General features: G+C 38.4%; 1 protein-coding gene across 7 annotated transcripts in view; it reads left to right on the top strand.

Moving 5' to 3' along the window:
• Window positions 1-24964, top strand: part of PDE4D (phosphodiesterase 4D) — a 1019286-nt gene extending 994322 nt beyond the window's left edge. For all 7 annotated transcript variants that reach the window (XM_006180359.3, XM_032472679.1, XM_006180364.3 and 4 more), the window contains 9 exons: window positions 8376-8469; window positions 9816-9988; window positions 10541-10639; window positions 11523-11687; window positions 12918-13017; window positions 17382-17536; window positions 18420-18542; window positions 19025-19207; window positions 20022-24964. In XM_006180359.3, the coding sequence (XP_006180421.1) occupies window positions 8376-8469; window positions 9816-9988; window positions 10541-10639; window positions 11523-11687; window positions 12918-13017; window positions 17382-17536; window positions 18420-18542; window positions 19025-19207; window positions 20022-20438 (1509 nt within the window). In that variant the 3' untranslated portion in view covers window positions 20439-24964. The remainder of the gene's footprint in view (window positions 1-8375; window positions 8470-9815; window positions 9989-10540; window positions 10640-11522; window positions 11688-12917; window positions 13018-17381; window positions 17537-18419; window positions 18543-19024; window positions 19208-20021) is intronic.
• The last annotated feature ends 904 nt before the right edge of the window (window positions 24965-25868 follow it).

Here is a 25868-nt window from a genome sequence, read left to right as displayed (position 1 = left end):
GCGTCTTTGGAGACCAGCTACCACGGTAAGCAATTTTACAGATGAGGAAACTGACCCACCAAGAAGTGAGAGTATTTTGTGAGGGTTATGCACAAAAGGATTTGAATTCAGAGTCCGTGTCCTTAGTACCTGGGTGAACTTGGGAAAAATCACTGTCTCTCTAGTTCTCACTTTACAGTGGAAATGACGAGATTGGAGGAGATGATATTGAAGGTACTCTGGATTTCTCTCAGCCCTTAAGCCTTTGAATTTAGGTGATGGGAGTGGGAATGAGAAGGAACACAGAAGGGAAAAGGCATTTTGTAGAAGATAGAACTTGGTAACCACGTTGGTGGAGGGAAGGAAATGTGGTGGAGGGGAGCACGTCAGGGTTACTCAGGATCCAGTGGGATGAGTTATATTACGAACACCTACTAGAAATCGGTTCACATGAAATACCTACTGTGCCACAGGGGTCATTGGTTTCAGTCTGGGACACTGGACTGTGGATCCCCTGAGTGAAAGGGAGTAGTCATAATAAGAACCACTTTAAACAGAAGAATGGATCCACCAGTTTTTTTTAAAGTTTGAGATGGCTGGCAGGGCATTAAAGAAGGAAGAGTAGCTTATAATCATTTGAAAATGTGGTACCAAAATTCAAGTTAGAAGTGGTCATTAAAGAGTGTTCGGCCCAGGACAGAGTCTTTGTGGATATCCCAAGTGAAAGGATGAATAGAAGAAGGCAAAGAAGGTGTGGTCAGAGAAGTGGGAAGAAAATCTCCTTATAGAAACTGAAGGTGCTGGGATTTGAGGGAACACTTCAGAGAAGTTGAGGAGAATGAAAGACTAGTGAAAGGGGAGGACCTTTGTATTCTTCTGGAAGCAGTTTTAGTGGCATATTGGGGTTTGACATCTTTTGTAGAGGATTAAGGAAATGAAGGAATTTAGGAAATGAACACAGTGGGTGTGAACTGTGGCTGAGGACTTTGGCCGCAAAGGACCAGTAGAAACTCAAAAAGGCAGGGTATTCCATAGCTGTTTCTGATGAGGGTGTGCTGTCTAAGACAGGATGCAGGAAGACTGGGCAGTCACCACATCAGCAAGTCACAGGAGTGCAGAGCAGTGAGTACGAACTGAGGTGGAGGTGAGATAGAATGGACAGAACTTTATGCTCCAATAGAGTAAAAGCTAGATGCCCCTCATTTCTTATCCATAAGACCTCTTTAGTGTTAAAGTTACCGAATGATGCCATCCCAAGCCTACTAGAAAAGATTGCTTTTTCTCACAGAAATTTAGATTTTTTATTGAACTCTCCTTGTAAAAGGCCTGATTACTCTTGAGCTCAGTTCTGGATTCTTAAGAGCCACTCTTATACCTCAAACTTTGTACATAATCATAAAAATGTTCCCTTCTGATGAAAATATAGATCTTGAAATCTGTCCCCAGAATTCTGCATTCTTTAATCATACACAGTGCATTAGCTTTCAGGGTTTTTTTTTCCCCCAATCAGATTTATCATAAATCATCCCCACCCTTAGATTTTAAGGTTATGGAGCTCAGCCTATATAATATTAGAAACAAAAGGAGCTGAGAACAGCAGTGCCACACAGGTGAGGAAATGTATCACTTCCACTTACGAATTCTGGACATTAATCGTGTTTTATAATTACACTATGCTGTTATGTTGGACTGGGGAAGAACTTTCCTTGTATCCAGTGTCTCCAGGGAAACCACTTGTTTTGGATTTGACAGAGGGAGACAATTAAATGCCTTTTCTTAGAGCAGCTTTTATTTTGAAGAGAAGTCAGAGAATATTAAAATTCATAGAAATGACTCCGAAAGGATTGGCAATTCTTATTTAAGAATGAACTATGAATTTTGCAGTTTTATGGTGGTAGTCATCACTGCGAGAGGGAAAGCCCATTCATCTTTTCATGGGTGGCCTCAGCTGTAGGGATACCGTCTTTAAATGGCGTTTACCAGAGGTGAGCAGGAAAACCTCCTCCCTAGAGGTTCGCCCTTGCCAACCAATCACAAAGCAGCCTGAACCTAGTCCACGCCCCCTGCCCTGATAGACCCAGGGACGCAGTGTGATTGGTGCATAGTTGGGATTTTATGGGAGGGGTTTCTTGTCACTCTTCCCCGGCTTCCCTGCAGTTCCTTATTTGGTAGCTTTTGACAGAACTAGTCTTTCTTGCAGCTAAGCATCTTGACATACATTATTCATTAAGCCCTGGAGCTCAAGGAGAGAAAGATGCAGACCCTTAGATCTTTAGATGTTTCTTTATCACATGAATTTTCTTTATTCAGAATAGAGGTTGAATTCTGTTGCATTCTGGAGTTTTACAAATGGCATGTATTCAGTGGGAAGCCGGCTGGATGGAATCTAATGCGAGGCTTTCTTATGTATACTTAATTACCAAAAATCTTTAAAAACCTACACACTCCGTGGCTTGTGGAGATTGTCAAAAGTATAAAGGTTTTGAAGATAGACATATTTTAGAACTTACTGTCTTTCTATATAATCAATCAAAAATGCCTGAAGCAAACTATTTACTGTCAGTATCTTGGGGCTACATAAAGGTAAGATTTATCTAGCCTTTGTAAACTCCTGGTTACTCTGATTTCATAACTGATAATTTTAATAAATTACAATGAAATTAAGCTTTTTAGGCAATCTTTTGTTTTGCTTAGACATGAACTACAGAAGGAATGTGTGTTTTTAGCAGTTAAGATCAGGAGAAATTGTTTAACTTTTATTAGTTGTCATTTGCATGTTAAAATAGCTTCTTAATGCTCAGCGTTTTTTCTGTTTGTCATGTGGTATAGATTTGAGTTGTGCTTTTCAGTATCAAGGTAATTGAAGAAATTCATTGGAAATAAATTATTGGGCTAAATTATTTATACTGATATATGGGTTCCAATTAGTATGTAGCACTTAAAGTTTATAAAAATTAATTGGTGGCTCTTTCTAAATCTGCACTACTCTTACCTGGTGAGGAGTATTTTTTTCACCTTTGGATATAAAAATCTAGATGACATCAAAATTGACATTACTTGACATTTTAGAGGGTATCTTATTAAAATGAACACTTGATTATCTATTTGTAAAACTGGAAGACATAAATTTATTAAATTTATATGATACTGCTATATTTGTTAATCTCAAAAAATGAATTAGTACACTGTGTTTAATAAGATTGTGTTCCTGCTTGGCAAGCTTCTTGCATGCCTTGTGGTAGTGCTAACCTGGAGATCCTATATATTGTATAACAAGAAGCAGGAGGTAGAAAAACCTCTTTCAGTCCTAAATGAAGCATCATTTCAGAAATTGGAATTTATTTTGGATATTTGAGCAGGTCACAATACACATTTTAAAAGAATCCTTTTCCATTACTTGATGGGCTCTCAGATTGAAATGCTTTTCATTTTCTTTGTTTCTTCTTAAAAGAAAATTTCCTCTTTCCTGTGAGATTTACTTGCATTCTAAGAAAACTTATTTCATTATTAGTTGTCCGAATAGTTATGATTCCTTACCTTTCTTTAAAGCTAGATGATCTAAATTTTTTAATTTTCAGTATTTGAATTTTGCTACCATTTCTTGGCTTAAATTTTTTTTAAGTACAGAAAAGTGTAGAGAATAATAAAGGATCTCTCCCAGCTCCCCCAGAATTCATTTCTTAGACAGCTTGTATTTGATACCTTTTTGAAGGGCTTCACATGTGTGTAATTGATTATGAGTAATACCTCCAGGAATCTAAATACAGAATTATAATGCTTTTTGCAAAAAAATTTGCTGGACATTTTGTTTATGTTTTAATATTATATTGCTAAAAACACACTTGGGAATGACAAATATAAGTGTACTTAGTTTTGTTGTGTATTTTGAAAGATTTATTATTAAACAGCTAATGCAGTGTTTATTTTAGCTTTCAATGCTGATATACATTGAACTTGTAGTGTATCATAGTGCAGCATATTCAAATAATTTTTACCAGATTATTTTGGGGGGAAAATAAGCATTTACTTAATGTTTGACCTTAATCACCTTCTTAATTATAGAGGATTTATACTGTACCTAGTAGCACATTGGCATGAGTGCAGAAGTACAGGGATTACATTCAAGAATACTTTAATTTTATTACTTAATTTTGCTTCCTCAACAGTGTTAAATGTAGATAGAACATAAATTGGAAAACTGTAGTTTAAAAAGCAATATACAGTATTCAGTTCAACTGCATTTTCACTTTCCTTTATGCTTTAAATTTGCTGCACAAAGACATTCTGATGCATGATGAGAACAAAGGATTTGAAAGCATTCACTTAGAAAAATCTTCCTCTTTTTTTCCTTTGTTGCAACAATAATTATATGTTATTTTAGACTGTTTAGACCAAAGACAATCAGAATAACTCATCAACAGAAAATCTTTAGAGGTCACCTTAAAAAATATCTAAGTGCTCAATTAAATTGTTCTGCAGCTTTGCAACCAGTTCTGTTAAAAAGCAGTTCTATATTTTGTCTCTTCTAAACCTGTAAATTGAAAACCTATAACTGTTCTAAGATAAGAACATTTTATTGTTTTTTCTGATCATTTTCCCCTCATGGCAGTGTTTATAGTTACCGTAATAAATGGTATGCAGTTATCTTAAAATGAGAGAAATTCCACTTACTTTCATTTAAAAATGACTGTTGAATGGTTTAGCTAGTTCTTTAGCACATCCAGCTATGCAAATCCAAAACCCAATTGTAAAATCAACTATCATTGAGAAAGCACTGATGGTAATTTTTGTGGTTATTAATTTAGCTTCCCTGGACTGTACATTTTATATCAACAGCAAAAACAAAGGGAAGCAATTTTAATTCCTTTTAGAAAATGTTTTTGTGTTATTACTTAACGGACTATCTGAAAATTGCCTTTAGGAAATCTATACTCTTAGGAAGAAAGAGGACTGCTTAAAATATTGTCTCATCTAATTATGTTGAAAGGAAATGTTGAGTTCCTTGGAGCCCCTTACAAGTCTTGGGATGGAGATAGGTGTGTGATAAAGGGTTTCTCCACCCAGGCTTTTGGGTTTTGAACAAAGGCAGAAGGGTTGTCTAGGAATGGATGTATATGATGCAGACATAATCAGTGGACTATAATCTGTCAGTTATCTATCTGTACAGTAGATCCCTTTCACTGGCATTTTTTTGCCTTAGTTATCTATACTAATTGGCTATTTTGATGAGTTGTATAATCCAACTGCCAGGAAAATTACACCTCGTTCTTTGTATTCTTCCAGATAAATCCAGTAATGTATGCAGTGTATCTGCAGATCCCATGCAGTTTTTCTCCTTGGGCACAGAGCAACATATTCCTCATACCAGGTTGCTCACAAGTTAGAAGGTAGCTCTGTAGAAAAACTCAGTTCCTATCTAACTTTTCCAGTTGCACCCCCCCCCCCCATCGAGGTTGCATCATTTTTTAGTTAAATTGAGAGAAATGCATGGAGGGTAGGTGAATACAGTGGTTCCTGTATCAGACTGAGGAAAGGCTAGGAGTGGCTGAAAGCCTTACCTATTCCTCCATCTTTTAAGAAAGGACTTTGTCATGACCAGGCAGTACTTAATAGCAACTTTTATCTCATAGCACATGGATAGTTTTAGGTCAAAGAAATACTTCATTAAATATATGTTTGAGATGTTTAGCAGATTCTCTTTTGATTATATTTTGCCTAAAGAGTAGATTTTTTTCCAAGAGTAAGTGTCATTTGTTAAACAAGATTTACTTACCTTATGCATGGTATTATTGGTATATTTTTGAAGTATGGTGACCATTTCCTATATGAATAATACCCTAAATTATTTTTTGGAATTGGTAGGGGAGATAGATATTTGGATACATATTTTGTGTAGGCATGAGTGTAGTTAGATCTGTCATCCATTTGTTCTGCCATTGTGAAAATCAGCTGTCACTATAAAAGGCCCAGGGAACTGGGAGACAGAACACAAGTAATATTGATCACCTTCTCTATGCCAGTGCAAGTTAAGTGATCTAATGGATTCATAGTTGATTGCCTATAATTTGCTCAAGAAAATACTGTATAGAAGATGGACAGAAATTGTTTTGAACACTATTGGGAATGTCTTCATGAATATTCTTAGGAGGTTCCAAATTTTATTTTTTCCCCAGCAGGTCCTAATATATAATGTTCAGTGAAACTAAGCAACAACCCATGTTCTGTAGACTGCATGATACTGATTTTAAAAATATACATATATCCCTATGACTTACTTATTTTATAACTGGTTGTTTGTACCTCTTAATCCCCTTCTCCTGGTTTGTCCATCCCTTATCCCCCACCCCAAGTCTGGCAACCACTAGTTTTTCTGTATCTGTGAGTCTGTTTCTGTTTTGTTATATTTGATCACTTGCTTCTTAGATTCCACATGTAAGTGAAATTGTACATTGTTTGTCTTTCTCTGACTTATTTCACTTAGCTTAGTACCCTCCAGGTCCATCCATGTTATCACAAATGGCAAGATTCCATTCTTTTTTATGGCTGAGTAATAGTCCACTATTTATATATATCCCCCACAGAATGTAATGTACAGCACAGAGAATATAGTCAATAATATTATATAAATTTGTATGATGCAGAATCTGTAAAGCTATTGAATCACTGTGTTGTACACCTGAACCTCATAATAACTCAGTTAAGTCAACTATACTTCAACAAATACATATTTTTTATATACACATACACACACATACACACACACACACACACACACACACACACACACAGATGGAAAAAAAGGCATAGAAGGAAATATAGCTAATTTTATGTGATTATTAGCAGTGGGACAGTGGGGATATATATGAGTTCTAATTTTTTATATATAGCTTTCTAGATTTTCAGTATCACCTGTGCATTTTATAATCAAAGTAAGTTATTAAAAAAACACAAAGAAAGGGAACTTTGTGTTCTGGTTTGAGGATAAGCTCCCTCAACCTGTAAATTAACAACCAGAGGAATTTGTTACTGGCGATAGCCAGGTCTTCAGTTTTGACTCTAGGGGAATGCTAGTACCCATTTCTTGTATCCAACAGTCAACTGAAATATTTTATTGATTTCCCTCAGTGCTTTACCATGATGAATTCTTATACCTAATCTGAACGGTCAATAAAATTAACTCTGGAAGCAATTTGCCAGATTATCTTGAGTTAGAACACTTTGGTATGAACTACCCAGAGAATCAAGATTTTTTTAAAATTCTAATAAACTAATTAAATACTGAGTTAGAATTACATTTCAAACATTACTAAATGACGGATTCAGTACTCTCTTTCCCTCATACTTAAGTGAGGCTTTATGGTGTAAATCAAAATTTTAAAGGCAACTAAATATTGGAGTAAAATACGACTTTCTTGGATCAAGAATCTAATAGTTGCTCAATATATAGAAAAATTCATTGTTTAGGGAGGATAAGAGAAATTTTAAGGTATATTAAAGGCCTCTTTGGGTTATTTTGGGATTCAAAGGAAGATACATTAAGAAGCAGTTGATAGTTGGGAAAGCATAACATCCTTAAGAATTCTGGATTGTGATAATGTCACATGGTGGTGGTAGATAAATTCCAGGGTTTCTTTGATAAAACAGGCACCATGGCACCAGTAGAGTAAACTGAAGTTTCAATTGAACAGGTCAATTTCCAGTTGTATTTATGGGACTGAGGGAAATGGATTGGTAAATTCTGTAGATGTTGAGAACCAATAAATCCCTAGTTAAAAAACAGTTTTTAAAGGAAACATATAGTATCTATTCAAATATTTTCTCCAGAGTTCTGGTAGGATACTCAGATAAATCTATCCAGTTTTGCTTTGGAAGGAGAAGACTACATTGTAACCTCTATGCAGTATACATATTCATTTCTGCTCATGACAAGTTAATTGATAAAAACATACCATGTTTTATTGTGTGGCAACCCTTTTATGTGTTTATAAATTCTTTTTTTTTCTGTTTTGTAAGTACTGATAATACATGTTTTTTTTTATGCTTAATGTGTTCCTTGAGTGTCTAAATCTGTGCTGTCCAATATGGTAGACCCCAGCTACATGTAACTATTGAAGTTAAATTAATTAAAATTTAATAAAATTTCAAATTCAGCTTCTCACTTGCATTAGCCACATTTTAAGTGGCTGACGGCCACGTGCTAGTGGTTACTGTAATGGACAGCAGAAATTACAAATTTTTTCATCATTGCATAAAGTTCTGTTCGATGGCTCTGATCTAAAGTGTCAGGACAGGTTAAAAATTCTTTGGTGTATTTTCTGTATCTTCACATATGCTTATGTTATTTCACTTCGACTTTCCCCTTCTGTTATTTCATTTTATCTTTCTGTTTTTTTCAGTTTAAAAGGATGCTTAATCGGGAGCTCACCCATCTCTCTGAAATGAGTCGGTCTGGAAATCAAGTGTCAGAGTATATATCAAACACATTCTTAGGTGAGAATAACAATTTAAATGCAGTTTTTAAATTTTGAGTTGTTTGTATTTGGAGGTGGATTGAGATGCAAACTCATTTTGGAAATCAAACAAGAATAAAGAATTCTATTCATTTTCATTCATTGTATGAATAATTTGAGCCTCTAAGCTTTAGAACCTTAGGTGACACTGTACATTTATTATCTTTTACTTTTATTCAGAACTTTAAGGATTCTCTGAATTAAAGTTGTGTATTGCCCATTTTTCCAAAGTACTCAACTGTAAAGTATATTTTATAGAGAGATCTGTTCATGCATCCAACAAATGCTTGTTAAGTTCCAGCCGTTGCTGGGCACTTGGTATTTAATGATTGGTTAGAAATGGTCCCTAAACTCAGCGAGTTGATAGTCTAATGGACACCTTGTGTGATAACTGGAGAGGCAGGTAGATACAACACAAGCTAAAGGAGAGCTAGCTGAGAGTATGGTGTACTGGGACACGCCCACCCCACCCTCCATCCACAGAAAGAAAATTCAGTAAGCAAAAATCTGTAACTTGAACATATCCTTGATCTGAATTTACTTTCAAAACAAAACTGCAGTTAATATCTAATTAGCACATTCACTAAGCAGACATTTATTGAACCCACACTATGTGCAAGGGTGAGGTAGAGGAGCTCGCTGCCTTGAAGTAGTGGATGAGCATACTGGGACATCCTGTGTCTTTGAAAACCGCAATTACCTTTTGTGAGTCTGATATTCACTTATCTGATAACACTGGAGATTCTTGTTACATCTTACCCCTATCTCAGTATCGTATAGAAAATGTAAACTTGCAGGAGCAACCGTAGGCATTCAGGCATGCCTTGTCTGCTCCCCCCGTAGGACCCATTTCAGTAAGCTGTGAGGTTCACACACTGCTGTTTTTATATTTGTGCATGAAGTTTCTACCATTTCAAAGTAGGTATTGAAACTGGAGTTCTTACTTGGCAGGAGCAGTTTTCCTGCCACTGTAAGTGGTTTTCAGATAGCAGTGGAGTTGGTGAACAATGGAAATAACCAATGTTTTTTGTCTTTTCCAAGTCTGCCATCATCAGTTTTTCAAGAAAATTGTCTTGAGACATTCAAAGATGCAACCACTGAATATATTTGATGTTAATTACTTATTTGCTTAATTTTGTGTTTGAGACTGTCAAATTAAGTCCACATCAAATCGTAAATACTCAACTTCTCTAAAAGGAGTTTTACTTGGAAATATTTCCTAGAATTATAATGATCAATTAAAACTTGTCCAGTTATGCTTGTTATGATTAAAAAAAAAACAGGTAGAATTAATAGTAAATGTAGAACACTTTCTAAATTTTTAAGATAAGCAACATGAAGTGGAAATTCCTTCTCCGACTCAGAAGGAAAAGGAGAAAAAGAAAAGGCCAATGTCTCAGATCAGCGGGGTCAAGAAGTTGATGCACAGCTCCAGTCTGACTAATTCCAGCATCCCGAGGTTTGGGGTCAAAACTGAGCAAGAAGACGTCCTTGCCAAGGTAAGATGATTTCAAGCGTCATGATCAGAAGTATGCAGTGAACTTTGATTCTTTCTCTTTTAAATAGACGGGAAAGTTCATTAACTTGTAGTCCCCCTCCCCCACCTTAGAAGATGGGAAAGCACTTTATAAGGCTTTTTCTAAATCCCTTGAGTTTTATTACTATGTGGATTTAGACAGGTGGTTTGGCATTCTTTATTTTACATCTAAATTTGATTGACCTTAAACGGTTAGAAATCTTCCAGGAGAATAGTTAAGATTTTTGAGAATAGGTTTTAACTATTGAAGAGATACCTCGAGATCGGTATTTCAAGGCTGTAAATGTGTTGTATTGTCAGAGGCGTAAAGCTAAGCACACCATTCAGTTTTTAGTATGTTTAAATGAATTCCCTAAAGTTTGTACTTACATGATATATCCGTACATTTAAAATGAATCATATTTTAAAAACCTAACAGTCTTTTCAGTAAAGTCAGTAATTTTTAAATGACTGTGTTCATGGTTTCATATTCTACTTCTGCATTCAAATTTGTTCTGTCCTCCCTTAACCCCAGGAACTAGAAGATGTGAACAAATGGGGTCTTCACGTTTTCAGAATAGCGGAGTTGTCCGGTAACCGGCCTCTGACTGTTATCATGCACACCATTTTTCAGGTAATGCCATTAAGTTCTGTCACCTCTCCTTTACTTGATGACGTAATGTCCAGTCTGTGACATGTGCATGTATTTTATCTCCTTCACTGCTCACCCTCTTTTACTTATTTTGATACTTTTTTCTCATTTGCCCCTTTACCAAGGGGAAGGAAGGATACAGAAAAGTTGGAGTCGGGGTAAAACACAAACAAAACAACCGTGGTTTGTTGTGTTTTTTTTTTTCCATTTAAGACAGAGATGTGATGGGGCAGAATGAAGCAACGCATTAAAGTAATAGTTTAAAAATCACCCACATGACCCTGACCTTTATAGAGAAGGGAGTGCTCACTTTAAGAATTCAATCAGCCCCTTGCTGACTAACCTTAGAATGTAATTTCTTCAGTCACCGTCTTGTGTACCGCTCTCTTCTTCTGGTAGGTTTCTCACTCATGTCAAGGTTTTGCCCCAGCATGGGGTTAGGCTCTGTGTGAGAGGTGGAGGCTGGAGATACTCTGGGGCTGGAGGGGGCAGCTGTAGCCCTAGAGAGGATGTTGTGTCTCCCGTGCTTTGATCCAACGGTTGAGTCGGTGGTGCTGGACTTGAGCTGCCTTCATGATCACCGGACACAGACATTCTAATAGTTGGCAGCTCCTTCCAGACTCTCTACATCTTCGGTAAAGCGTTGCTGGACTCCAGAAGGACAGTTCAACACTGGTTTTGTCCCTGAAGTCCCTGGATGGCCCCAAAGGTTTTCATTGTCCTCACTAGACATTGAGAGAGTGCTGTTTCCATTTTGGGTTATTCATGGGCAACACTGGGTGTGGTGTTTTTGTTGTTAACACACTGGGCGGGAAATCTTTCACATAAGGACAAAATGTTAAAAGGAGGATTTCTTTTCCTGCAGGAACGGGATTTATTGAAAACATTTAAAATTCCAGTAGACACTTTAATTACATACCTTATGACCCTGGAAGATCATTACCATGCTGACGTGGCCTACCACAATAACATTCATGCTGCAGACGTTGTGCAGTCCACACACGTGCTGTTATCCACACCTGCTCTGGAGGTAAAGCTGGTCTCTAACCTTTGAGAACACTAACTTGCCACTCATAGCGGTTTCTTCAGCGTTTATACTGAAGGGTGCACAGGGCAAACAATAATTGGCTTCATTGGAAATATATTGAGGTAGAGGGGGAAAATGTCATTGTGGAAAGTAAACAGTCGTGTCTTTGATGAGTTTGGTCTGTGATAACTGGTCAGGGATTTAGGGATTCATCTGTGATACCCCTTCTCTGAAATCATCTAGTAGACGTCCCATAAAGCATATCTGGCTTACTCAGTTTGGGTTAGTTAGGGTTTGTGTTTTGTTTTTTTAATTTAGTCTGATGACTTCCTCATTTATCATTCAAAGATGATTATTTTATAAAATAGAAGCAATGCATTGATATTTTTCATAGATTTTTATTATCTTTAATGGTACCAAATCCTATGAGGTTGTTTCATTAAATGTTTATTAAAGCCATTTGATGTCCTTAACCATTTGGGGGAACAATTCTCTTTTGCTAATATATTTTATACTTCAGATTGTTTCGTTATAAAATTGTGTTAATACCGCATCGATTGAGTGAGAGGTTCTCAACTCAGGGTGATTTTCCTCTTTCACTCCTGCTCCTCCCTTCCCCCTGGGACATTTGGAAATACGTGGGGACATTTTTGGCTGTCACAACAGGGGAGTACATGCTACTGGCATCTCATGGGTAGAGGCCAGGGATCCTGCTAAAAATCCTATAATACACAGGATAGCCTCCCACAACAAAGAATTATCTGGCCCCAAATGTCAGTTTTGCTGAAGTTGAGATTCCCTGATCTGAATGAAAGAAGAGACTTGCTCATGTCATTACTTTTACGTACGCTTAAAAAGTACACTTTTAAAAAAAAAGGATTTCGGAATATCCTTAAACATCTTAAATACTTTTAAGATACTTTTAAAATAAGTTATTATTTTCTGTAAAAAATTGCAGACACTCTTTTTGTAATGTTTTAGAAAAAAATCTAAGCCATGGAAAAGGTTTGATCATGAGCTAAAATAAAATCAGATAAAATATTTCCTCCAAGACTATACTTAAAAAGTCCATGAGTAACTCATTATCTAAAAGACTCCCTTCCTGACATGTTATGATAATATATTTTGAAGCTTCACTTTGTTTTCCAGACTCTAGGGAGTAATTTCCCATTTGTATATACCTTTCATCCATATTATCATAGAACTGTAATGTTATGCTGTCTGATTTTTCAGGCTGTGTTTACAGATTTGGAGATTCTTGCAGCAATTTTTGCCAGCGCAATACATGATGTCGATCATCCTGGTGTGTCCAATCAGTTTCTGATTAATACAAGTAAGTGAAGTTCATTTATTTTTGCAGAAAAAATTTCCCTTGGTACATCTTAGAATGACTGAGGGTCTTTATCAACTTGGGATGTTTCCAGAGACATAATGTTCTTTCGAGATGTGTAAATAGGTGTTTCAGCGACAGTATCTGTTAATGTGATATAGCCCTAAAAATTATTGTTCTGTCCCATCAGGCATAAGATGTTTGAAAAACATGTATTCCAGCATGTTTTAGAAATAATATATGACCATGTTAGTGGACAAGGGCAGTTGAAAGTGAAGGCTTGAAGAAAGATTTAGATAGTGATGTTGCCCCTAAAGTTTTAAATACAAGAAGTTATCAGAATTAATGTTAAATCCCTCATTTATGTAGGCTCTTCACAGGTCATGATTCCTCTTTCCCTTCCATTGGCACGCCCAGCCCTCTCCTATCCTTTTGAAATCTCCTACTAAGGGCATCGGGAACTTCTCTTTTGACTTACTATCTCTTTTTATTTAGTATTTTCTACCCATCAATTTTTTCCTCACTGGTGACATTTCATAAAGTAAGTCATCGCTGAATTCAGAAATATAAGCGCTGGTAGAGACTGCTGAGTGCGGGCCACCTGCTCTGACGCACAGCTGCACAGAGAGCCTCTGCAGGGAGGATTAGTGGTGCTCAGAGCTGTTGTGCTTTTGCAAAGAGGTTTAGTTTTACAGAAATTCTATTCTTTCTGTACTTGAAGTTAATTGGTGAGTAAATTAAATGTGGAATTCCACCCCCCATCATGGTTCATTAATGTTATAAAGTCACTTTTATATATGAAAACATAAAGTGCAACATTGTGAATTTTTTGCCCTATCTGTTCAGCTCTGCCTTTCCCTTTGTGCCCTGAGTTGTGGATAACAGCCTTCTCCTGGCCCACATCAGCCTAGCGCCAGCAGTGTCTGTGCCTTTACCATCCGCTTCGAACCCGTGGCTGCAGCTCAGGAGTTAGAGGGAGCATTTAAATACAGCCTTGCTTTGAGAGATTTTACTCAGGTCTTTTGGATTATTTATCTATTTTTAAATCCTTTCATAGCCTCTGGACTACTGTATAACAGAATGCACTTCAGTGACTCACTCAGGTATAGGAGGGTTGGGAAAGTCATGGATTTTTGAAAATGTGCGGTTAGTCACTGTATTTCAGAAGTTTGGTTTACGAACTTACTTATCTACAATTACACAGGGTAACATTTCCTGCTTCAGTTACCTTACGAGAACCTATAATGGAGCGCTTTCAGGAGTCATCAAAACATTACTATATACTGACACATAAATCCTGATACACGTTAGATGCAGCTGCATGGATTTCTGTCGTGTCGTCGGTTAGGGTCGACTGGGTCCTTTCTGTGATGAGCAGGGAGATTGTACAGTAAAGTGTACACTGTCAATTTTTCATTATCCTAGCCTGATCCTTCTTGTTTTAATTTTATGTATGTCTTGCTATGTTCTTAATTTTATAGATTTTTAACAAATACATACACATTTGTTTCAATTTCTGCCATTAAGCAGGGTGTGCTCTTTTTAAAATTAATCACACCAAAATTCAGACTTGTGTGTTTTCTTTACATCCTATTATATTTATACAATATTGTATGTTCCCTTATCGTAACATGAGAATTAAGAATAGATTAGAGAACAAATTAAAACAATTGATAGTAAAGTCACTGTCTTCCAGGTACTCTGATAAATTTTTTAAGAAAAATGAAGCCAACTCTCATATTCTTTCTTGTGGACCTTCTAAGGGCACATGGGCTTAGGCTGGCATCTGGGTACCTGTGGAGTCTGCACTTTCAGTCCACAGATAAATCCCATGCCCTTTAACTCTTGAGAGACACTGAGATAGATAATGGAGAACTGTAGGGGATAATCATACATACAGGACAGTGGCCTGGGGTGTCTGTTTAAGGTCATTTTGCTGATGACCTGCCTGAGGTGGAAGGATACTAAGCCTGCTTCTGGAAGTATTTTGTTACTCAGTGACATTGTGCAGATCCCTGCTTTGTGGGACCTCAGAAACATGGGGCGGTTAACATGTCACGGAGCAGGTTTGGATTGCTCATGTTTTCTTGAGGGTGAGATGTGATGAGGCTGTGTCATCCCTGAGAGAATGAGTCAGCATCATTGCCTGGTAGATGAACATTGTCCTAGGGTTGATGAGAGCCCCAGGGCACTATGAGAATTTCTGCCTTGGGAAGCTTTTGTCTAGGGACCAAGCCAGCACGCATCTTATTTTAGGACTCAGAAGAGGCTTAGTAGCCAATAACACAAGTAAGTTTTAAATTCACAGCATGCTACAAAGGGTAACTGGCAAACTTGTAATAACTTGCCGACTTGTAGTATGACTTGCAGACTTGTAGCTTTATGAAAAGCTCTGTCAAAATTGTGTGATTTTCTTTAGTTTACAGTAAACCCTCTTTTTATAGACATTAAGTTTCTGTGTCTTCTTTCTTTTGTGTGCCGATTGAGCGTTGGTGGCTTGGACTAGCACACTCTCAGCTCTTTCCCTGAAGCTGGTGCTGCCGGCTTGTCCAAAGCCAAAGGTTGAATCGGTGCTTCTTGTAATAAAGACTTGTAATCATCAGATTTGTAAGCCTGTGGTTGGGAGGTCACCTGTCCTATTTTAAGGATGCTGTACAACTCACTCTGGTGGAGGGCCACTGGGCTCACCTGGCTGATTCCTAGGCCTGACACACGTCTGCTTCTTAGTTGCGATGGTCGTTTCCATGAATCATTCCCCTTGTGTTAGTTTTAGGCGCCAAATGATTTGATGCTATTGACATACACACTCACTGTAAACATGCTGCAGGTTTTGGAAACAGAGTGATCAGTTCTACCTGGCAGAGTTGGTTAAGCGCTTATAAATGAGGGGTCTAGGGGAATCTGAATAGGATTTAAAGAAGTTGCAAGTCCAAGTGGGAAGCTGCGTAAGTCTTTCTCAGGGACAGTACATGTAAATAAATCCTTGAAATGTAAATAGCATCACAAAGCCTTGAATATAACATGCTGGAGGGTCTTTATCATAAAAAAAAAAAGCATTTCATGTCACAGTTTTATTTTCTGAAATAATACATTTTCAGAATATATATAGCATTAAGTTTTACCTGGAAAATGAATCTTTTTGTTTATAGCAAAGATGCCTAGGTTTTGGGGGGAAAGATGTACCCACATTAGTTATGTGTTCAAAGTATATGACTTTTGATGTCCAAGAGCAGAGGCACTCCACTGTATTAAGGTGGAGCTGGACCAGCCACCCGTACACACACTGTTTCACCAATCTCATTTTAAAGTAAGCTCTCTATAGCTATACTTGTGGGCTATGTTATTTTTTTATGTATAAACCTAAAATCATAGGATTTCACAGTAGAAATATCTTGAACCTCTCTTCTCCCTAGCTTCTTTAAAATAGTCATTGATTACTACTAGTTATTTCTTTCTTTGAAAAGAATGTATGTTTTCCACATGTGAGTCAGAAAAAAGATCAAATGCATATGCTTTTAGCCTTTACAGTGACTTCAGTGGAAACAGAGTAAAGCACCAGTCGATTTTTTTTTTAATGACTACTTTATAGATCCGAGCCTGCTGTTTACAGAAACTAGGAAAGAGGTGGGATCTCTTGCTGCCCAAACACAGGTCCAGGACAGTCGTGAGGGAGCAGCGGAACCTTCACCATGGAGTTATGTGGGCAGCTAAACGCCCGTCTCTGTGTGAAGCCGTGAGCACCCAGGTGGGGCGGGCAAGATGCTTTTATATTGTGACTCGCACAATACTTGGAAAAGGAAGTAGACGAATGAATAAAGCTTTGACTTTCAAAGCTATCCTATGAAAGAAAATAGGTGAGAGTGTGAACACATCTGATACTGTTCATGTGTTCCTAAATGTCCCTGTACCCTGAGTACAAATAATCCTGAATCACACGATCCTTACATTATAAATAAAATGTTGGGTGGATGGCACGCAGTTCTCAGGAATACGGCACCTTATGCTCTGGACAGGTTGCAAACGGTAGGAATAATAATGTCTTATTCTGCTGAGTGTCTGTTGCTCCCTGTGGCAGATTGGGAGAGGAGGGTCAAGATAATCTGGTTTAACTTGTCTTTGAAGCCGCAGAGGGAACTGACTTGCCACGAGTCAGGAGCATCAGACACTTCCAAGACTGCAGGCTCTATCCCTGATTATATTAACAAGTCTGCTCCCTCAGGTGGTGTCGTCATAGCACGATGGGAACATCAGCAGAGGTGTTTAGGGGAAATTGCTTCCTAAACCCCAGCTGTCTCAGAATATGGACAATAAGATAAACTGAGAATAAATGGCTTTGCTAACCTTCTGTCTCTTGCCTTTCTTTCAAGACTCTGAACTTGCCTTGATGTATAATGATTCTTCGGTCCTGGAGAACCATCATTTGGCCGTGGGCTTTAAGTTGCTTCAGGAAGAAAACTGTGACATTTTCCAGAATTTGACCAAAAAGCAAAGACAATCATTAAGGAAGATGGTCATTGACATTGTAAGTAACTGATAAAAGCAAAAAAGACAACTGTGATGCATGTTGTTTAAAAAAAAAGAGAGATGAGTATCAGGTAAAAGAAACTGTGTATTTCAAAGTATCGTTGCCCTTTATGTCCGAGGGGCTGGTCCTACCCTGGGCCGCGGGGCTCCACTCCGCAGTCTGGAGTCAAGAACCATGACAGTGTACCCCACGTTAGGTTTATTTTCTGAACTCCTCCCACCTGGTGGCAGACATTGATGACTAACAAAAGCAGAGGATGCTGGCCAAAACATGGATTTATTTTTTTCCATTCAAAAAATGGAGAAGGTCTCTTGTCAGCAGAAGGTGCCATGTAGAAACAGCCCTGACATTCCTCTTCTCTGTGCACATTCTCCACAGTGATTATGAGACGCAGGGAACTCTCTGGTTATCAAAAGCTTATCTGCTAAGCTTTGTACACACAAAGAAAGGCAGGGACTACTGTCCTGGATAAGCAAAAAATGAACCAGAATATGCTATTTCTTGAAGTATTCTGTGAGCAACCTCGGACCAGTCCATCATCGCCCGGTAACCACTTCCTGGTCCAGGGAACAGAAAAACTTCAAAACGTGTGATGATGTCTTATCCGCGGAAACATCCCCGTTTTTCGCCGTGGAAGTGGTCTCCAGTGCCCTGTGCTTCTCTCTCCTACTCACGTGTGTCTGGGCTTCCAGGAACCCTGACAGCCAAGGGGAAAGGATTCTGCCCCAAGAACTAGGGCAGGGTTTCCACATACTGCTGTTAGAGGACACAGTGCTTCTCCGTTTCCTCTCACGTTCTCCATGATATTTTCATGTGCAAATTCTGTCTTTTTTTCTGTGGCCTTTTTTTTTACTTATTAAAATACTCTTTATCTTTTAAGGTACTTGCCACAGACATGTCGAAACACATGAATCTACTGGCTGATTTGAAAACTATGGTTGAAACTAAGAAAGTGACAAGTTCCGGAGTTCTCCTTCTTGATAATTACTCTGATAGGATTCAGGTAAAACACTGGACTTGGCTCTGTGTCTGTGCATGTTTGTGTGTACACACGTGTCTGTGTCTAGCTTAGGTAAGATTTGTCTCCTTTCCCCGAGCTTATAATTTTAGTAATTATCAGCAGGGTCTTTATCAAAATTCTTCATCTTGTAGATGAACCAGATAAAATCCTGTTGGCCTTTTCAGTTGGAAATGTGTTTAAAAAAAAAAAACAAACCCTAATATCCACAAAACCAACCATTTAAGCAGCTGTGAATGTAATCAGCCAAGCACGTAAACAGCTCCTCCCATGATACGTAGAGGCGGGAGACGTGGCCTGACTTGGGACTATTAATACAAATGTGAGCTGCACACAGACACATCATGGTCGAGCTGCCTGGAGTGAATTTTACACCACATGTATTTTTAAGTGTCATAGTCATCCGATGTGAATTTCCAGTGGAAAAGGAACAGGTGTTAAGCAGAGGATGCGGTCGTCTGTTTCAGGTCCTTCAGAACATGGTGCACTGTGCCGACCTGAGCAACCCCACAAAGCCTCTCCAGCTGTACCGCCAGTGGACAGACCGCATCATGGAGGAGTTCTTCCGCCAAGGGGACCGAGAGAGGGAGCGGGGCATGGAGATCAGCCCCATGTGCGACAAGCACAACGCATCTGTGGAGAAGTCCCAGGTGACGCATCAGGCCTAAAGCTTTCTGAGCTGGAACACTTGGTTTCTTTGTCTGCACGTGTATGCATGTCACACAGTATTTTATTGGGTTTTCTTAATTACTTTTTTTTTCAATGGAGATACCAGGGATTGAACCCAGGACCTTGTGCCTACTAAGCATGCACTCTACCACTGAGTTATACCCACACCGCCTTAATTACTTTCTTTTTGACAAGCTCAATTTCCCCTTAGGATTTGTAAGCCAAAAAAACTCTTTAATTCTTAGGATTTCTATTCGTATAGTCACATATATGTTCATAGGGCATTACATTCCCTCATCGTGACTCTATTTTATAGTCTATTCATATATGTGGCATTATTTCAGTTACCTCAGTACATAAGTGAATAAAGTTATATGAATTCATATAGAGCATATGACATTATTTCAATAATCTGGACTCACCTATAAATTGGCTATTCTAAAATAAAGTCCAGGTCTCGAGCCATGCCCTGCCATGGAAACAGCCGGAGATTTTTTACATCACAAACCTGCTGTTGGACTAAGCGTTCTAGAAGCTAGTTTTCACCAGCTGGTGACAACATTCTTATAAGGTCTGCTACCGGAAATAGTGACTCTTTTACCAAACTAAGGTAAGTAGTCTTCAGTTCAGTGGTGTATTTGCAGAGCGTACTACTTGTTATATATTTTTATATATGATATATATATATATAAATTTAAATAAATTCAATGTATCAGATACAGTTGCAGGATCTCGTTACCCTTTTGCATTGTTCTTAGTCCCAGTCCTGCACTCAAGTCGGTTTCTTTTGACCAGGTGGGCTTCATAGACTACATCGTCCATCCTCTCTGGGAGACGTGGGCAGACCTCGTCCATCCTGACGCCCAGGACATTTTGGACACTTTGGAGGACAATCGTGAGTGGTACCAGAGCACAATTCCTCAGAGCCCCTCCCCAGCACCTGAGGACCAGGAGGAGGGCCGGCAGGGTCAAACCGAGAAGTTCCAGTTTGAGCTGACTTTAGAGGAAGATGGCGAGTCGGACACGGAAAAGGACAGCGGAAGTCAAGTGGAGGAGGACACTAGCTGCAGTGACTCCAAGACTCTCTGTACTCAAGACTCAGAGTCCACCGAGATCCCCCTGGACGAGCAGGTGGAAGAGGAGGCAGTGGGGGAGGAGGAGGAGAACCAGCCCGAAGCCCACGTCATAGAAGATCACTCGCCCGACACGTAACAGAGCAAAGACCTCCACGCCTTTTGTTTTTGGTTTTTCGGGTTTTTTTTCAAGTAGAGAAGTTTGTTTCCAAAGTGCATGTCACTTGCCACAACCATGGTCACACCTCACTGTCATCCGCCAGGACGTTTGTGGAACAAAACCGACCTTGACGACTCAGTCTGGCGCTCAGGAATATCGTCACCCGTTTTTTCACCTCCGTGTCATCCGAGCGAGGGGGACATCTTCGCGAACAGCATTGGCCCGAGGTGGCCGCGTGGGAAAGCTAATCAAGCAGAGAAAATCAACTCCAAAGCGTTTTCTAGGGAGTGGGGCTCACCACGCAGTCCCGAAGTTGATGTGATTTGGAGTTTCTTTTCTTTTCCTTTGTTTGAAATATTTTCAGCAGAAAGAAGGCATCACATGAGCAGAGTGAACTAATGGGTGAAGCAACAGGTGGGTCAGGAACAGGACACCGTGTGAATCTGTTACCAGGAAGAAGATGAGCCACAGAAATTGCATCATTTTCTAATTTCAAGTCTTCCTGATACGTGACTGATTAAGTGCGGTTCACGCGAGCTGCACTGACCTCTACGTTTTGTATGATAATGTAAAACAGATTTTTTGTAGAGCTTACTTTTATTATTAAATGTACTGAGGTATTATATTTAAAAAAAAAAAAACTCTGTTCAGAACTCCATCTGCCACTGGTTATTTTTTTCTAAGGAGTAACTTGCAAGTTTTCAGTACGAATCTGTGCTACACTGGATAAATCTAATTTACGAATTTTCTTGCACCTTAGAGTTCCTAGCAAGTAACTGATTTGTAGTGATCCATTGTTTTATATACCAATGACTTCCATATTTTAAAAACAAAAATCCACATTATGTTGCAGGAAACCCTTTTTGTAAGGTCTTCGTTTACCAGCTTTTGTTTCACTCTTTTCAGAGACACAGAGTTGCTCCACATTTCTCTTCACGGTGTGCAAAGTGAATCCTTGTTCAGTAGTCTTTGATGTGCGTTCTGTCTCACGTGTCTCCAGCCTCACGGACACTCCATCATCAGTTGGTGTTGTCTGAAGCAAGTGAGAGATACATAAATACCCAGTAGCTAAAATGGTCCATCTTTTTTAGATACTTTCCCACTTAGTGTCTTCTGATAACTTTCTGCTGTGTCGATAGATACGCCTCGTTTCACAAGTGCATGTCCTTGTAACAACCCACCCATTTCATGTGCATTTTTATTGTTTTCACAGTCAGTTATAGCAAGAAAAACTTCTCCCCCTTGTGCTGCTTCATTATTTAGCGTGTGTTTGAACCTCTGTCCACATTTACTAGCTGGGGTCTTATCAAATATATCACCACCATTCGTACTGATGCCAAGAAACAGGCAGTCAGCTTAGACTTAGCGTTCTTTTCTGCCACGAGGTCATATGTAATGATGAGCTTTTACTCTTGATTTGCAAAGAAAAGTTAACAGCTAGCTAGACAATTTAACAACATTAGCAGAATATATTAACGAACACCAGTACCTCGAATGTGCTTTCGTTTCTGTGATTTCACCATGAGACTAAGAACTGTATGAGGAATATTCTGGAGAAGTGATTTTAAGTGTAGCAATGACTCTTCCTTGACGGACAGCCATGTAACACGTAGGACTTGCTTTATTGGTTTTCACTGACCCATCAGTATGTCTTGTGGAGGAAGACTTCTTTACACAGAAGGAAGTTGGTGATACCCCTGGGACTGAAGGTTTGGCAGTAAAATGCCATTTTAAAATACTGGGTTGGGTAAGAAGGCTAGATCAGAATTTAGAGCTCACCTTTGGCTGAATTTAGCATCAAGAACTGTGTTACAATTTGAGACCGAGTCCCAGTATCTACCTTCAGTTGGCATCGTGGGGCGTTTGTTTAGTTTGGAGTTTCTTTCCATTTCAGCTCTTAATAAAGTGTTTACCTTCTCTGAAGAGTTTGGAGCCCACATAATCATTTTTTTCACAGTAATGTCCAAGAACTCAAGTAGAGGCTAAAGGAGTATCTGACCAAATGGAAAATAAATAAAACAATAAAGAAAATTGTAACCCTGAAAAACATTTATATTAGGGATGTCTCAAGGAGCTTCTGGGGATTAATAAATCATCAGCCGGAAAAGTGCCCCAGGCTGAAGATACTACTTTAATCCCCTGAGATCCACTGATGTTTAGAAACTATGATAGAAAAATGACATAGCTCTGATCTTTCACATAGAACACAGGTTCAGAATTGACCAATTAATTACCAGATTTCCACCCTCCTCTCCTTGTAAAAATCAGACTGTAGTCTTTCAAATACAGTCCCATGTTTGGCAAGTGCTTTGACAAGAACGCTGCAAAACTTGTTTGTTTTAATTTTACTTGTCCCTGATGGAGGTCTAGAAGAAAAAGCAAAGAATCTAGGGTTCATTCCTTTTTTCAAAATATTCTCATTCCCTCCCCTTCCTAATGCTTGGGATCCCCACCACCACTAAGTGAGCCTAGAATCTTAATGGAAAAAAAAAATGAGAATGGCAATATGTCACAAACAAATCCAGACCTGAAAAGTTTCATAACTACACTATAAAAGAGAGGCTTTTAGAAAAAATGTGTTGATTTTTAATGGTCACATATTGTGAAGATACCCACCAATGGACAATCACCTTATAGAAAAGGAATAAGATCTGAAAGACAGGGACAACACACTGTACAATCTGCTTCTCCCTTCTTTCTCTCTCCCTCCTGCCTCGCCAAAGTGTGCTTCGGAATTATGTACTGCTTTAAAAAGAACATCCTTTTACAAGTGGCTTTACATTTCCTAAAATGTCATAAGAAAATGCAATATCTGGGTACTGTATGGGGAAAAAATTGTCCAAGTTTGCATAAAACCAGTACATTTCAGCTTGCAAGTTACTAAACACAAGAATGCTGTTTGAATTTTCTTTTCTTTTGCGTCACTTATAGTTCACAAGAAAATAATGTAGGTAGAACAAATTGCAGACAAGGAAAAAAAACTTGAATGAAGTGGATATTACAGAAAGCTTTATGATAATTTTTGAATGCATTATTTATTTTTTGTGCCATGCATTTTTTCTCACCAAATGACCTTACCTGTAATACAGTCTTGTCTGTCTGTTTACAACCATGTATTTATTGTAATGTACATACTGTAATGTTAATTGTAAATTATCAGTTCTTATTAAAACATCATCCCACGATGGGGTGGTGTTGATATATTTGGAAACTCTTGGTGAGAGAATGAACGGTGTGTATACATACTCCTTGTACATTTTCTTTTCTCCTATAATAGTCTTGTCACCTTAGAGCTTGTTTATGGAAGATTCCAGAAAACTATAAAATACATAAAGATATATAAATTAAAAAAAAAAAAAACATAGCTGCAGGTCTTTGGTCCCAGGGCTGTGCCTTAACTTTAACCAATATTTTCTTCTGTTTTGCTGCATTTGATAAGTAAGGTAACGATGGGGCTAGGGCTGGGCATTTTACGTCCAAGCTTTGAATCCATTGGCTTTCTGTCAGTAGCTGGATTTTACAGAACCACAGACAACCCTCTGGAACATTCTGAGATGCTTCTGAGATACAAGGCCTGAAGGACTCTTTGCCATGAAGCAACGTGGTGAGTGTGATGGTGGTTTTCCCCGTCAGATACTGAGTGGCTTCAGTTTCTTATATTTGATTGCTTTTTATTTGCAGACACTACTGGCAAAATATATTGTTGTCCTGTGATTATAAAAAATCTTTAAACTTCTAGAGCACGTGGGCGAATGAACTTGATTTGAAAGTAGAGCCAGAGGTCACATGTATTAGTAGTTTATTCCTTGGCTTCCTGCCATGGTAAGAAAGTATGTAATATGAAAAAGATCATTTTTTTTTTTTAACCCTGCAATTTTTCTTCAACTGAGATCAACCAAATTTGCTTATATACGTGAATCCTTATGTTTAAACACAAAGTTTTATATGACGCCAATTCACAGAGCATAACGGATTCACCATTCGCTAGAATGTGTTTCTGCAAAATCTACATTGCTCTAGAATTTTTACATTTAACCTTGCATACTGGCCAGCTTCTGAAACCTATGAAAAATTCCCAGTGGGTCATGCAGAAACTTCCTTCCACTGCTGCCCAGCCCTCAGAACATGTGACTTCGTGAAAGGAGAAATACTTTTTTCTAGAAAAAAAAAAATGAGCCTCCTTTTATTTTATTTTATTTTTTTGACACAAACTGTAGATTTTAGCAGCCCTGGCCCAAAGGAATTTGATTACTTTTGTTTTAAACAGTACAAAGGGGACACTATAATTACAAAAAAAAAAATCCTTACTGATTTTAGTTGTTTTTAATTTTATTTCTTTGGATATGTTTTCAGAGGGGTAAGTTGTGTGTGAGCATTAAAAACGATGATTCTTTTAGTGTTTTCTTAGCCTCTCCTACAGCCCATGGGAATAGTACTGTACATCGATACCTTCATATGAAGTTTTTATATGCGATGAAAATAAAAGCATGGGTTGATTCTGCCTATTTATGACTCGATCTTTTACAAATAGAAGATTATTCATTTTAACTTGTAGTTCAGACAGCACGGGTTTCCAAGGACCATGAAGATTGTTAAGGTGAATAAAAGGAGGAGAGTGACATGATACATGACTGTTGACATTCATCGTCAAGTGAAACCAAATTATGCAGATTAATCTTCTGTAGAAAAAAAAAATGCCAAAATTATTTAGATGGCCTGTAAGATTAAGCACAGTGTCCTGTAAACAGGCTTGGGAAGGGAACTTGTCTGACTGAGTTTGCTGGCATACTGAGTTACTCAGGTACTTCGATATGTACTGAGTCCCTACTCTGCAAACTACAAGGTTGTAAGGATTCAGCAGTGAGGAACTGATTTGGGGCTGAGCTCTGAAGGATAGTAAGAGGTAACCTGGCAAAAAGGAACAGTTGAAAGGAGAGGAAGGGGTTCCACACAGAGAACACTTCATTTGCCAAAGTCCTGAGGTACAAGCAAGTTCCAGGCCTCTGGAGAAATGGAAGGAAAGCACCCAGCTCCGTCACTCTTACCCCCTACCCTGCTTTATTTCCTTTATAACAGTAATTACTAACTAAAAACTCTATTTGCCTCTTCCTCACAAATTGTCCTTTTTTTTCTCTGAATGACCAAAAAAATCAGTTTTCACGATGAGGAGAGTAAAGAAATCAGCAAAAATTTAATCCCCAAATCTTAACTAGTAGAATAAGGATAATAACATAAATGATCTCTGCTTAACCACCTCCTATTCCCTCCCACCACCACAAAGAATGACAGCAACTATAGCCAGAAGATGCCCGAAATGTCCCTTCCAGGGATACGTGATCTAAACGCAAGTTACCTTCCTCAGTCTGTGTCCCCAAAGTGAGACTATGGGACAAAGGAACAAGCTGCCAC

The sequence above is a fragment of the Camelus ferus genome, chromosome 3, assembly GCF_009834535.1.
Source record: "Camelus ferus isolate YT-003-E chromosome 3, BCGSAC_Cfer_1.0, whole genome shotgun sequence".
NCBI classification, from domain to species: Eukaryota; Metazoa; Chordata; class Mammalia; order Artiodactyla; family Camelidae; genus Camelus; species Camelus ferus.
Note: the sequence above shows the minus strand (reverse complement) of the source record. Positions and strands in the feature narration are given on the sequence as shown.